Source organism: Carassius auratus, chromosome 3 (assembly GCF_003368295.1).
Source record: "Carassius auratus strain Wakin chromosome 3, ASM336829v1, whole genome shotgun sequence".
Taxonomy (NCBI): Eukaryota; Metazoa; Chordata; class Actinopteri; order Cypriniformes; family Cyprinidae; genus Carassius; species Carassius auratus.
The window spans coordinates 9,056,171-9,071,307 of NC_039245.1; the positions used below are offsets into that span (position 1 = coordinate 9,056,171).

General features: G+C 37.0%; 2 protein-coding genes across 4 annotated transcripts; one reads left to right on the forward strand and one right to left on the reverse strand.

Annotated features, from left to right (window-relative positions):
- The first annotated feature begins 531 nt into the window (after positions 1-531).
- On the forward strand, positions 532-4,222 carry LOC113046935 (homologous-pairing protein 2 homolog). 2 transcript variants are annotated; one of them, XM_026208094.1, is made up of 8 exons: positions 532-661; positions 816-916; positions 1,151-1,240; positions 1,342-1,453; positions 1,551-1,696; positions 2,060-2,197; positions 2,451-2,510; positions 3,101-4,222. In XM_026208094.1, exons 1-8 carry the CDS (start codon positions 640-642, stop codon positions 3,155-3,157), a joined length of 726 nt encoding a protein of 241 aa, XP_026063879.1. In that variant the 5' UTR covers positions 532-639; the 3' UTR covers positions 3,158-4,222. The 2 variants fall into 2 exon arrangements, with proteins under 2 accessions (XP_026063879.1, XP_026063886.1); XM_026208101.1 differs by having other exon boundaries at positions 535-661; positions 2,060-2,113; positions 3,101-3,346.
- LOC113046925 (max-like protein X) lies at positions 3,291-14,898 on the reverse strand. Of its 2 annotated transcripts, none has more exons than XM_026208080.1 (8): positions 14,770-14,898; positions 8,459-8,498; positions 8,121-8,210; positions 6,488-6,597; positions 5,551-5,653; positions 5,360-5,459; positions 4,943-5,144; positions 3,291-4,505 (listed from the first exon to the last, which is right to left on the reverse strand). In XM_026208080.1, the coding sequence occupies exons 1-8, from the start codon at positions 14,860-14,862 to the stop codon at positions 4,449-4,451; spliced, it is 795 nt and encodes a 264-aa protein (XP_026063865.1). In that variant the 5' UTR covers positions 14,863-14,898; the 3' UTR covers positions 3,291-4,448. The 2 variants fall into 2 exon arrangements, with proteins under 2 accessions (XP_026063865.1, XP_026063856.1); XM_026208071.1 differs by having other exon boundaries at positions 8,459-8,513; positions 14,770-14,861.
- Between the last annotated feature and the right edge of the window lie 239 nt (positions 14,899-15,137).

Sequence of the window (15,137 nt, forward strand, 5' to 3'; positions counted from 1 at the left end):
CATTCTCTGTAAATTGGTTTTTGATCAATTTTGACGCGCAAGACAATAAAGAGATGAATGAATATGTATTCTTTAAGTAAAAAGGGTGATTTTTTTTTATTAGTTGTTGAATACATTTAATTTAGTTTGACCCATTGACCAAATAAATTATATATTTCACAAATGCACATTTTCACAAATTACAATAATAATAATAAAAACTTTTCCACATGCTTTTTATGATTCTGTCCAGTTGTTTTAAATCATTTAGAAATATCATAAACAGCAAAAATAATAATAAAAAATCCTACATTCATTTTTTTTTCCCCGTAAATTGATATACAATTTAAAAAAAAAAGAATTCTGTGTTTATGTCTAAAAATCAACTAAAAATTTCTTACATTAGCAAAGGTCATGCTTTAATAATAATGATACAATGTTGTAGATGTTTGATTTCTTAAATAAGCTTAACTAATTTAACATCGAATAGTTCACAAAAATAAACATATTCATAACCAGAGAATTTAACACACACCAGAATGGCGTTTCCAAGATGACGTGCGTAGCTTCGTCACCGGTAGTCCCACAATTCAACTCGGCGCGCGAAAGCTGACTGAGGAGGTAAACAACAGAGGAGTTCTGACCTAGACCGAATAAACAATGAGCAAAAAAGACAGTGCAGGTACGCGATGCTTCTTTTTCTTACAATAGTGGATATGTTATGCCTTCGTTTTACTTGTGATTTCATGAATGATAATGCACAACGCTACAATGCAATAATAAGCTGTAACGTTATAACTTACTGTATCAGATTTCCTTCTTCGTGTCACACTCAGGTGTCGCTCAGATCCTCGCTTACCTGAATGAGAAAAACAGACCCTTCAGTGCTCAGGATGTCTTTACAAACCTACAGAAGCAGTGTGGTCTGGGTAAAACGGTAAATAGCAACATAACATTTCAGATTATTTAACACTTTCGACCAAAGCTGATTGACGTACAGTTAATGTCCAGGAGCTAAGAGAGTGAACTTACAAGAGCTCTTTGAGGTGCTCACCGTTTGTGTTACAGTAAATGTGATCATTTAATATCACAGTTTGTATACAGAGTGTATTATGTGGATTGGTTTTATGATGTTCAACGCCTTTATTTTCTCTGCACGTAACTTACGCAGGCTGTGGTCAAAGCAATGGAGCAGCTGGCCCAGGAGGGGAAGATTCGAGAGAAAGTCTATGGGAAGCAGAAGATCTACTTTGCAGATCAGGTCGGTCTGATTCCTCACTTAATATAATAGGATGGAGATGATTTGTTTTTAATATTAAGAGAGCTGGTGGTGTTGGTTAATCAGCCTTTCAATCTCTTCAGTCTCAGTTTGCGGATGTGAGTGATGCTGAACTTAAGAAGATGGATGCTCGTATTGCTGAAATCGGCAATGAAGTACAGACCATATCACAGAGCTGCAGGCAGCTGGATACAGGTGTGCACTTAGCATGCGCTTCTGAGTAAAGATATGTTGGTTGAACTTGTGCACAGACTGTTTGTATTTGATAGAAAGTTCATGGTTTTGCCGTCAGAACTGAAGGAGCTGAACAGCTCATTAACCACAGCCGAGATGAAGGCACAGATCCAGGAGCTGCAGGCGGAGTGCTCTGGGTACAGAGAGAGGCTGGAGGAAATCAAGTCCGCTAAAAACCATGTGACCCCTGAGGAGAGGCAGAAGGTGAGAAATCACTGAATTCTTTGATATCTTTGATATTTTTTTTACCCTGGCACCAAAACAAAGTGTTAACGTTTACCAGCTCTGTGCATGATTAATGAACACAAAATGTAATGTTGAATAAATGACCGTTCATACACCGACATGAATGTCTCCCACACTGGCCGTGGGCCATTCTTACTGTTGAGCCCTGTACATTAAATTGCTTTTTGTAAGCAATGCAAAAAGACTTCTATTCTAGCGTCTCTGGAATATGTTTGATTCATTAGGTGAAGTTTATACAGATAAGTTGGCTGTCCTGCGGCAGTCAGTAGTAGTACATTATGCTTGTTTATGTTGCTGACAAATGTATTTCTTGCCCCTCAGGTTTACAAGGAGAGAGAGACTTATGTGAAGGAATGGAGGAAGAGGAAAAGACTGGTAACGATCCGTAAAAACATTTATTCACAACTTCAGAATTTGCCCAGGAGACAAAACGTCAACTTATTTTTTAATGATGCAGCTGTAAGGCATGCCTTTATGAGAGTGCATTCATTTCATATTTATCTACATGTCCTCAACACCATGGTTTATTTCTAGAGGAATGGAAACTGCTCTCGCACGTAATATTTTTTACTATCACTGCCAATGGTCAGCTGACCTAAAATGATACCTGTGATACTGCTACATAACTTACACTATATTTATTAAGTCTTATAATGTACCATGATATGAAAAGAACCAAGTGCAGCTTTTAATTCCTCTCTTTACCTGCCAGGTTACTGATATGGTTGAAGCTATTTTGGAGGGGTACCCAAAGAGCAAGAAACAGTTTCTGGTGAGTCATTTGATTAGAAATGGTTATCTTTTGACAGCCAATCCCCTTATAAGTAACATCTACTTTTAGTACCCCTTGATATTTGTCGTTAATATTTCAACTACAGCACATTTGCTTGTTCACGATTCATGTTCACGTCATGATATGCAAGTAAATAGATCCTGAATTTTTAACTCGTTTCAACCGTTATCACAAACATGAAGAAATATGTTACTGATGTAAATTTCAAATGTAATGTAAAATGAATGTTTGATAATTTTTACACTACACGTAACAATACTTTGCCTTAATGCTGTTGAAATGCTGCAAATTTCTGGCCACAAAAATATTGGAATTCATGTGACTGTAAATAAAGTGAATTTAGCTCAAGTGGCGTTCCTAAATGCACATTAAAATTGCAGCACAGGCTGAGATGAAGTTTTAATTTTACATTGGATATTACCAATTATTTGCTTTTCACCAATTTATAATAAAAAAAAGTATTTCTTCACAGTATTTCTGTTCACAGAAAACCTTTTTTTTATTATTAGTTTTTTATTGTCAATGTTGCCTAACTGAGTCTTTCCTCTAAATCTTGTGTTTGAAATCAGGAGGAGGCTGGGATTGAAACAGATGAGGACCATAAAGTGACAATGCCCAACATCTGATGGAGGACACACTGAATAACTTCAGATGCCGCCAACATTGTTGCCGGGACACCTAACCTTTGGGAAGGTTGGAAAGTAAAGTAGAGGATTCTTATTAACAACGTGTTGAGAGAGAGAACAAACGAGCTGTAAATAAGTTTGAACATTGTTTATTTTTCAATTAAAAAAAATTATACTGATACAAAAATATTTCCACCAGACTGTTCCATTGAAGTCAGAAATTCAGAAGCACAGAGTCTAGTATAGTAGTTCAGCACGACGTAGCCTCGTTCTGTGAGCTGGCATTTCGCTCCACTTTATGGCTTGAGTTGTAAAGACGTCCCTTATTCCAGCACAGGTCAAACAGTTGATTGTACAATCATCTGTTATTTAAAAAAAGATCTCAATACCTAATAGTGTCCTGAGTAGACTTCGATTCTAATTTTCATTATGTCTTAATTAACATGAATTAAAAATATAAATAGAATTGGGCGGTCACACCATGTGAAGCTGCTGCCATGCACCGATGCGACTGTGTCTTCACTGATAGCTTATGCAGCACAAAAAAATACAACATAAATGTAGAATAAAACATGATTGCGCTACACACTGCTGAACAACAACTGACATAACATGACAAACAATCTTCCATTATTTGTGCATAGACACTGCAATTTTTGGACACACATCCCAAGGACAGTGGCTTAAGAGGAACAAAGATGGCTCAGCATTGCCTAACTTTAATTATATTAAAGCATGAGGGACAGCTGTTTTTGGTTCTAAAAACCAACTGACAGTGATACATCACAGTTTAACTAGACATTTTGGCTCCCCTTTAAAAGGTGAAAATGTAGTTGTGCTTTGGAAAATGACTTGAACATGAGGTATAGATGATAACTGAATGCAACATACCAAGCTTAATTATTCAAAGGCAGCTTCTGGTTTATCATGCAGCAGATTGAGACACATCTGTGTGTTCAACAACATCACCTAAATAGAACTTAAACATTTTTTCATTTGGAAACCAGCTGAAGATGTGGAAGGAAACAGAGGATGCAATCGCAAACATCTTGGAACAGATTATTACCTTCCAAATTATTAGCAAGAAAATGACAGATCTGACTGAATTATTGCAGTTCCACATTTTTTGATTGGAATCATTGCCATTAACACTATATCAGTCGATACTTGAGCCAGCGCTGCTGTGTCTCTTCAGAGTTCTTGAACGCACCGCGGTCCATTAGAGAGACTGTTCTTGAGTGAGATAATGGCCTGAGAGACAGACAGACGTCAGACATACAGATCGACAGCTTCAGTACAGCTGACCGTTCACTTGCTGCAGCACAGTCACCACAAACTCTCTCAGCGTCTGTCAACAATACAGAAAAACATGGTCAGCATTTATCTAAGCCTGCGTATGTGACAGACTGAAAAACTGAAGCTTGCTGTCTCTTGTGTAGTGATCAGTTTGTCTACATTGGTTGTTTTTAAGGCACATTTTGCGTGTTTAATGCATTTCCGGGTTGTTTTGTCTTGTTGGTATGAATACATTTGAAGTGCCAGGGTTCCCACTGTCTGGAAAAACCTGGATAGCCTCATTTTAAGTGTAATTGCTAGACTTAGAAAACCATGTACATTAATAAAATCCTTCTGAATCATTATCCAGTAAATCATAAACAACTGGAAAACTCATGAGGCCTTTAAATATTGTTGTGGGCCTTAAAGTAAAAAAAGCTGAGAACTGCAACATAGCAGATAATTCAGGTATGAACGTCTTGAATGCATGAGCATGTGCATGCATGCTACCTGGGGCTTGCAGTGTTCCTCGATCCAGCTGAAGACGCAAGCAGAGAGCTCCTGAAAGCTGTTGACTGACACCGAGGCACTGAAGGACTGGAACAGAGAATCCATGATGCTCTGAAACACACTGAACTTCACCTGATCTGAAACCTGCTCGCTGCCCTGCTGAGGGTTATTCTGATGGGCCTTCACAATGTGCTCATAGTTCCTGAAACAAACCCCACAAAGCGTCCATTAGAGACACAGTATCTAAGAAGCATCTTCCTCTTAAAGGGTGTTATCTTTCTTGGCAGAAGAGAGACAGTGTCAGATAAAACCCTCTGAAAGCAGATAACAACCCTGTAGGGGAATAAGTGGAACTACATTTGTCCACTTAAGCAGTTCAAATGTTTTTGGCCCCCCTTTAAATAACCGACCACTCACGTTTTCATAATTTTCAACGCCATCACCTCCTTCCTAAGAGTGGAAACATCCTCTTCCTGTTTCTTCTTTTCTTTGTGGAGAAACTGAATGTAGTCGATTGCTGCAAACACACACCAAAGTCACTGAGCGTTTCCATTCCAGAGTAAAAGAAATGTGACGAGGAAATCTAAATAGATAATGAAGGTTCTCACTCTTCTGCAGGACTGTAGCTTTACTTATCTTCTGTGTGGCCATAGCAAAGTCTGACTGCTGCAGGCATGTAGGCACTATAGACTGCAGGTCATCATAGCCTTTCTGTGGGACAGAAATCGTACAGACACATTTGAGCGACAGAAGTAGAACGCTAGAAGCACGGCACTGTTCTCTTTTATCCTAACCCTAACTTTATCATATAGTGACTCAGTTGACAATAAATTTTGCTCCACATGAACTAATCTCTGCATGTTTTGGGTTGCTTGCAAATGTGTATTTGGGAACACAACATGCGCTGACCAATTTCACAAATTTGTAATGAAAGGCGCTCAAAAAACAGCTTTTGTTCACAAAAGAAGCTTTAAAGGTTCCCTATTATCGCAATTTATTTATTTCCACCAAAACTAAAGCTTGATTGATTATTATTTCCATATTTTTCGAAAAAAGGTGTTTGGCCAAATTGAGCAGCCCTACAAACGAGCACAAGCAGCGGAATAAAAACACATTTTATACAATTTTATAAAAATAATGAGCAATTTCCCCACACAAATTGTGCAGACCTATGTTGACAATCTACTTCTATTTGGCTTTTTAAATTTTTTTTATTTAAATCTATTAAAATTGTATGAAATGAAGGTTAAATTGATCCAAATACAGACATCTTTGGCAGTTACATTTCATCTTGCAGCATGCCAAGATAAACATAAACATATTTCAATCTCATGACACTCTTCCTGAAAACCACAGAGCACCCAAGTTAACACCCAAAATACCACCATAACCTACTGTAATACTACACATGGAATATTTTGAAGTTTGAATGTAATCAAGTCAAGTAATAACTGCTTTTATGACTGATTATTGCTGTCACTTATGTAAGCTACGATATTTTCAGTCTTCCTTTACCCTAAAACAATTTGCTCTTCTCACTCTTACCTTGATGGCATCTCTGCGTTTCTGCTCTGCCTGTGTGTGTGCCTGTCTTCTCCGGTCTTTATACGACTCCTTATAGGGCGTCTCATGTCTGTTATCACTGTCTTCATCATCTAAACCAAAGGGATGAACAATATGTTAGCGGACTGTATCTTGATGTCTGTCTTTAAAGGGGGGGTGAAATGCTATTTCATGCATACTGAGTTTTTTTACACTGTTAAAGAGTTGGATTCCCATGCTAAACATGGACAAAGTTTCAAAAATTAAGTTGTACATTTGAAGGAGTATTTTTGTTCCAAAAATACTCCTTCCGGTTTGTCACAAGTTTCGGAAAGTTTTTTTCGAGTATGGCTCTGTGTGACGTTAGATGGAGCGGAATTTCCTTATATGGGTCCTGAGGGCACGTCTACCGGAAGAGCACGCGCTCCCGTAGAGTAGAGCAAAGACATTCACTGATCAGAGCGAGAGACCGAAATGTCACAAAAGAAGTGTGTTTTTGGTTGCCAGGGCAAGACAACCCTGCACAGATTACCACAAAAAAAAACATCATTAAGAGAACAGTGGATGGAGTTTATTTTTACAGAGCATCAACGGAGTTGTGCAAGTGTTTTTGTTTGTTCCCTGCATTTCGAAGATGCTTGTTTTACAAACAAGGCCCAGTTTGACGCCGGGTTTGCGTATCGTTTATTTCTTAAGGATAATGCAGTCCTAAAGAAAAAGGGTCACGATCGTGTGTTGGAACCACATGCGGTGAGTAAAACTGCTTCAAATATCTCTGTGTTGTTAACTTAGCTATCAGCGCGTAAGCACATCAAGTAAACAACATGCGATGTTGTCATCAAACTGCACTTTCCACATGTACAGCTTAAAAAAAAAAAAAGACGACAAAGTGGAACTTAATCATTTTCCAAAACCGCTAAGCAAATATATACAGTTTCAGTACATACCACATAGAGAGGTCGTTGCTGATGCTGCTCTTGTTAAATTTCAGTCTCTGGATCTGATTCTGGATCATAAATATACGCTGAATCTGACTGTTAGCCATGGTTTGTTTTGGATGTTTTTTTCCTCACGATAATGTCACAGCTTCCAAACGCTCTCAACGCAAAAGCTTAATTGCGCTCGTGATTCTTTAGCTCCACCCACACGTCACGCCTCCAGCCGCTCGTGTTTTTCCGGGAAAAATCGGTACAGACTATCTTTCTCTTATGAATATAATAAAACTAAAGACTTTTTGGAGTTATGAAGGATGCAGTACTACTCTATAGGTACTCAAGATTAACAGGATATTGAGTGAAAACGAGCATTTCACCACCCCTTTAAAGCTACAATAATCAACAAGTATTTTCTTTTATATTGTGACAGTGTAGTTTGACATCATTGAGGAAGTGAACAATATAGGCCATGGACTTGGTTCTTTGCATCAGAGGCAGATGACTGCGAGTCTGCAGGAGCAGGGATTAAATGCTTAAAGAGTATGGCATACAAACGCATGGATTTAATTGTTCACAATGCATTTTAGAAAACAGACGGGTGAATTTTTTCTTTCATGACAGGGTACCGATGACCATTTTAGAGTAAAGTTATAAAATAATGGCCATGTTTGATACTAGATTAATTGAGATTAGTATATCACCTGTGTTTGGTACTGAAGAGGCACTTGTGGATCCAATGCTGTTGGCTCTTGACACCAAACTTTCTTTTTGAGCACTCTCGGCAAAGAAACCTAATGATATGGACATATATATTAAGTATAAATATATAAACTTTTACATTTTGGATACTTTTGGTTTACTTTTACAACATTGACAGCACAAAATAATTTCAGCTTTGTCAAGTCCTCCCTTTGGGTTAATTATATTTTGCATATCTAACTGCATATCTAACCTTTGTCTTAGCATATAAACTAGACAAAAAAAAAAAAACCTACAGTAGTTGAGTTTTTCAGTAATATTTAATAGCACAGGCACTCACTGTGATCGAAGCCGTTGTCGCTGAAGGTGCCGTCCGTCTGCTGAGACATGGTGACCAGTGATGTAAAAAAAGACAGACAAGAACAGTCAAAGCCAGCCAGACTAAACATCCAGAGACCAGCAGCCAACTGATGATCACATATGTAAACTGAGCCTGACCTGTCCTACCTAACCTTTATCTGGGACACCTCTAACTCCCCACTGCGATGTGCCCCAAATAACCCCTTTAAAAGGTGACATTTAATCTGCATATGTAATCAGTGATTGAATTGTAAAAAAAAAATGTAAAGGGGGATTGTGGGTCGGGGGATCCTGTGATTACAAATGACTACAAACTTTTTTTTTTTTATTAAATAAATAAAAAGCTTTATAAAGTGATCTATGGTTTGAGCTGTTATAAGTTTATTTTATTTTTATTTTTATTTTTTGGGGGTCTTCACAATGTTGGTTAAACCAATGCAAGCACACACACACACACACACAATCTCTGTGCATCTGCGTGCCAAATGACCTAAATAATGCCCCTTGTGTGTTGACAAAAAAATTATTGAATATTTTGGGGGGTATTTTTTTGTCAATAACAATAATTAATATTCTGCTGAGTGCTGAAATATCTATTTTAATCTGTTTTAATTAACAATTCACTGAATCCTTTAATCAAAAAATGCTTTCAAAATGACTGATTCAATTAATCAAAGCAAATAGACTGTTTCTGAATGGATCACTGAATAATTGGCTCATTATTATAAGAGATTCATTCATGAAAGAAACACTGCATGCTCTGAGACACACGGAAGATCTGCTCCAGGTTTGTTTGGATTTAATTTGCAAAACAGGAAAAAAGACTAAATTTGTCTGTAACTCACTCACATAACTTATTGTCTGTTGAGCGGCTGTGTAAAATTAATAGAACATTTGCGATAACGCACACATTCCGAGATTAACTAAATAGACTAAAGATAACAATAAAACAAAAAATCACAGACAGGGATGTCTTTTTATTATTTTAAATATAAAGGCATTCTAACTTAATTCTAAATAGACTTAATCATGCAATTAATGTTTTTTTACTCATTTGTTTTCGTTTTTGTTTGTTTTATCCACACTTTAAGACAGTGACATAGGCAGATTTTTAGCATAGGCACCCATTGCTATTGACATACCTAAACTGTATGAACCGGTGTTACGAGATTTTTGGTTTCAGTGGGGGGATCACACATGGATATTCATGAGTTTCCCTGAAGTGCGCGTGGAACGGAGAATTTCACGCTCATTGTATCTCCGCAGGTTTAATGGAATACTTTTTAAAAATGTAAACATATTTACAACATGCCTAAACTACATTTGTTCATCATTCAGTAACGGTTTGTAATGTTTTTATTAGTTTGCACGTTTTGTTCAGTCGACACTGTTTGAATGATCGCAGACATTCAACGCACTTAAGCTAGTTGTAACTTACTTTGATTTCAGTTCATTGTGCTGTAGCTTGCAATGATTAAAACTGTGTCTGTTGTTAGTTGTTATCATTTGAGTACAACAGCTGATAAACTTGTATGTATGGTTGGTTTTTATCTGTCCTGCATGGTGTGCTTGCTCTGAAACAATTAGGCTTAGGCTATTTGCAAAAATGAATGGGAATCTAAAACCACACACACAATCCAATTTTGGATTAAACCAAATTGTATGGACAAAAGATTAAAAAGTAGCCTACATTTGGTACATTGTAAAATAAGAAAACAAATACTTTACTGCATTTTATGGAATGGAATAACTAATTTCATGTTAAAAATAATTTTATTAACATGTTCACAGGTACGCTTGTTTTGATATGATACAACACTGTTCTAAGGATTTACAATTTACAATTTACAATTTAAAATAAAGATTTTTCCCCCCTGTGATGTCAGATCTCAACTTCTCCTCTTCAGTGTCTCATGATCTTTCAGAGATCATTCTTATATGCTGATTTGTTGCACAAGAAACATTTCTGATTATTATCACAGCCAAAAATGGTTGTACTGCTTAATGAAGTGTGGAAACCATTAAACATTATAAATGTCTTTACTGTCATTTTTATTAAATTAATGCATCCTTGAAGAACAAAAATATATTCATTTATTTAAAATAAAAATTATACTTTTAAATGGTAATGTCATGTATCAAATGCCAGGATCAAGTTAGGAAATGTCTTTTTTCTTAGCTTTATGATGTCATATTTGTATACAGCAGATTCTACAAGGACATTAACATCACATTCTCTTGTCTCCTATGTTGTCTTGTTTTGGTGCATTCACATTCACACACCAACACACATTTTACCAACATCAAAAACTAATCAATCCAATCTTTATTCCACTTATATTTTTTATATTTAGAGGCCCTTTTTATTTATGTAGTCATTTAACAGACACTTTACACATACATACACATAACAAAAAGAAAACAAGTAGATAGAATAGAAAAATGATAAAGAAAGATAGTGTTAGTGGCCTTTTTTAAAAGGAAACAAGCAGTTGGAAAGCCTAATTAAGATGTTTATGAAACTTCATGACTTAGCCTATACATAATGCTGGATGAGTGTTTGTTGTGTATTAAAATAGACCATGCTATCATGTCTCATCCAGGTACAGTGCAACACAGTCAAAGAACAGATGACAGAGGATAGCATCAGTGTAGGTTGCAAAATGTTTATTAGGCCACTGAATCTTAACAGAAGAGCATAAAAATAAATAATTGAAATGCTAGTTGGATCTTGGAAACCTGTGTAGCTTTAATCATCCAGGTGTTCTAGGATTTTTGGTTTCACTGTGCAAACCTTTACCGTGATAATCTTTACTGGTAAATTTACATTTGTTTGTAAAAATGTTTAACTATTTTACATTGGAAACATGAAAAAAAGAAAGAAATTTCAGCAATATGTTTTTGCAGCAGTGTATGATTGTATCATAGTTTACAACTAGAAGACAATTCACAACCAGACAACATGGAGAATGTTGAACAGGGGAAGTTGAGACACAGATCATCACACCAGAGAAATAGAAATATATATTCACGAAATGATAAACAAATGTAGTTTGTGCAACGCTGTAAATATACATATAGTATATATACACATACAGTATATATATATATATATATATATATATATATATATATAGTGTTGCACAAACTACATTTGTTTATCATTTCGTGCAGTCGTCTCCGACTGAATGATTGCAGGCATTTGTGTAATTTGTGTTATGTTAAGATAAGGCTCAGCAAACTTCAGCAACATATATATATATATATATATAAATATATATATATATAGCATTAAACCTGTTGAGATGCAAGGAGCCTGAACTGAAATTCTCAGTTTCACCTCCACGTGCATGTCCGGGAAACTCATGAATATTCATGTAGCCCCGCCCACTGAAACCAATGAACTAGAAAGCTGAAAATCTTGTAACACCACAAAACGCAAAGGTTCACTGCAGAGCTAGACAAGACAGGCATTTTACTTCTGCTTTTCGCTTTGCTAGATAAGACCCTTCTTCCTCTGCTGGGATCGTTAGAGCCCTTTAAAGCTGCATTTAAACTACATTTTGGAAGTTCAAACTCAGTGACAGCATAGAAGTCCATTATATGGAGAGAAATCCTGAAATGTTTTCCTCAAAAAACATAATTTCTTTATGCCTGAAGAAAGAAAGACATGAACATCTTGGATGACAAGGGGGTGAGTAGGCCTATATTATCTGTGAATTTTTGTTCTGGAAGTGAACTAGTCCACTCCTTGAATCTCAGTCAGTTCACCAGAAAGTGACAGTAAAAGGTAAAAACTCATCAGCTGTTATAGCTTTCCACATCTGAAGCCACATATTCTCTCAGGGTGTACCCACAATAGGCCTCTTTGAACCGTACTAGAGGGCGTTTGACTAGTGTGAGCGTTCTGCAGTTCGTTTAGCCGTCCCCGACCCGGTTGGAAGTGGTGGGCCAAGCATGCAGTGTGAGCGATACCCATGCCGGAACATGGAACAGATACTTGCTGCATCCGAAAACTGAAAAATGCTGCCTTCGGAGGACACATTCCAAGGTTGTGAGGCATCAAGACACCTCCGAATTCAATGTTAGCTTCACTTCCTTTCTCCTGAGATGCCTTAATCTGGCCGATTTTTGAAGGCAGCATAGATGTATCCTTCGCTGCCTTTGATATGCCACAATCCTGTGCATTACATTCTGTGAGAGTTAAGCAAAAAAAATAAAGATGGTGTCTGAAAGTTGCGGTCGGTGGTCAGTTTGTGTGTAAATGTATGTTTCTGGTCTTCGTGCAAAAACAAAGTCATTGCCTGATACGACAGCGAGGAAGCAAGGCAGCAAGTCACCTGCCTCAGTTTTCGGATGCAGCGACTGTTTTTGTGTGCGCTACTGTCATCATTACGACCGCAAACATATTCTATTACTGCTACTACTACACTACTCTTTTATTTTATATTTTAATTCAATCAAGTATATTTAGGTTTATAATGGCTGGTTCTTACTCTGATGAACAGGAAAAATTTGCTAGTAAAGTTGCTAATTATTTAATTAACGTCAGCTGCCTCCGCAATCATTCTCTGATACACGCATGGGAAAATCAACGCACAAAGAAAATTATAAATTAATTATTCGGCAGAATATTAGCCAACGGGGGTCGTCTCTGAGTGTGAGTACACCCTCAGAGACGACGAGATGTACGAATCTTCATAAGCTGATAACTGTATATTCACGGTTTTTAACGGTTTTAATTTAGCCTACTCAATATTTCTCTTGTGGCCCGACAATAAGCTACTGAAGAAAAAAAGAGAAAGAGAGAGAGAAGACACATAGGTCTATGTGGTGTTAAACTGTTTTTTTTTAGGTCGATGCTTGAAATTAAGTTGCTCTTAATTTTCACGGACGATTTCAGTGTTCATAATTGTAATTATATGTCTATAATTAATGATATAATAAACATGTTCTGAAATACCTTTTAAATAAAATAATCAATGAGAAGTAATAGCCTACCTCGCAGCGCATCTGTTTTTGCGGCGATGAGCTACGAAATTATTGAGGGGCAAATTAATTATTAAAATAAATAGTGTTTATATGTTTGAGTTTTTTTTTTTATTATTATTTGCTAATTTTTATTTAAATTAATAGGCCTATATATTCGGAAACAGGTGCACTTAGTCGCCGGCGTCAGTCACAAAAACAATCTTTGTGAGGAGAACAACAGCTGGTCTGACTCCCCTGCTTCATAATAACATGAGTGCTAGAGCAGGCCGATCTTTAGCCTAATGACACTGAATGGGACGCATCCCTCGTGCTTGCAGTCTCGCATATCAGCAGAATAAAGTTATGTCAAGGAATGTCTTTAAACTGTAATGAGTTTAATATCATACCTTATTGTGCTGTCTTCTTTATAAAGAACGTTTTGCGCGAAAAATGACTAAAACACTGATAACACTCTGAGCTCTGATAAATTGACGTTATTCAGTTTATAAATTATCATACGTAGAGAATATTAATAATTAATTTGTCTGATAAGTTTTACATTATGCACAACATTATTAATCTAAAGGGGATGGTAAGGGGGATGGTGGTTTTACAGAGGGGACGCTTGCCAATTTTTCTAAAAACATAATAGCAAGCATAATGTGTCTCCAAACTCTGAGCGACCACATTTTATTATTTATTTTATTCGTTGCATATGAATGCGGCAGTAAGTCTGAATGCACTGGAATATCAGCATAAATATAAAAAAGGCACAAACAAAGAGAGCCAGTGAGTCTTGCTGTCTTTGGCAGTATTTTGGGGCAACATCTGTCACTTGAATCGAATCCCGTCCTCTGGGGAGTCGACTCGTTTTCGATGCCCGATAATTCTGTCTAGTGAGGCAGTTTAAAAACGTTTTGAAACAACCAGAAAGAGTCAATGAAGCCAACAAGCAAGTTAGCTTAGCGGACTCAAGTCTTACACGTCTGTTATAGCTTCCATCCTAACATTAACAACATAAATACGTCCGTTTAAGCGCAGAACCGTTTTCGGTCGCGTTTCTGTAGTGACTTGTTGTCTGATTTACCACTAAAACACTGCAATTTAAGACCACGATAATGTGGGAAGTTTGGGTAATTGTTCTTTTGACTGAACTCTGAACTTTGCAACTAACGTTAACGTTAGCCAGCTGAGCTAGAAAGTGAAACCAACCACTCCAGACCTACACAGATAAACAGTAACACACTTTACGAGGGCGATTTGAGAGGATATGGCTGTTTAAAATCACCGGATCATCTATAACTGAATATTTTTCCTTACTTTGAGCCAGGGATCCTCCGGCGACGCGCTGTTTTCCGTCATTTTGCAATAAACAATGACGGGATGGTACGAGCTGCGCCCCCTACTGGCCATTATCTGTCTGACCTCTAGAGACGCATCCTGCTCTGTCGCTCTTTCTGCTAAATAATGACGACTGTGAATTCTGATTAACTCTACAAGTTTATTGTTTAATATATTGATCCATTCGATCCATCCATCCATTCCTTTTTTTACTCATTGCATCGTTTATGTATTCGTATAGCCTATACACATATACCTTACACTGATCATCTCCTATGTGAGTCAATATAAACATCAGTGTGGTCATTTATTCCACACAGTGGTGCTCTAAGAGAGTTTATCAAACT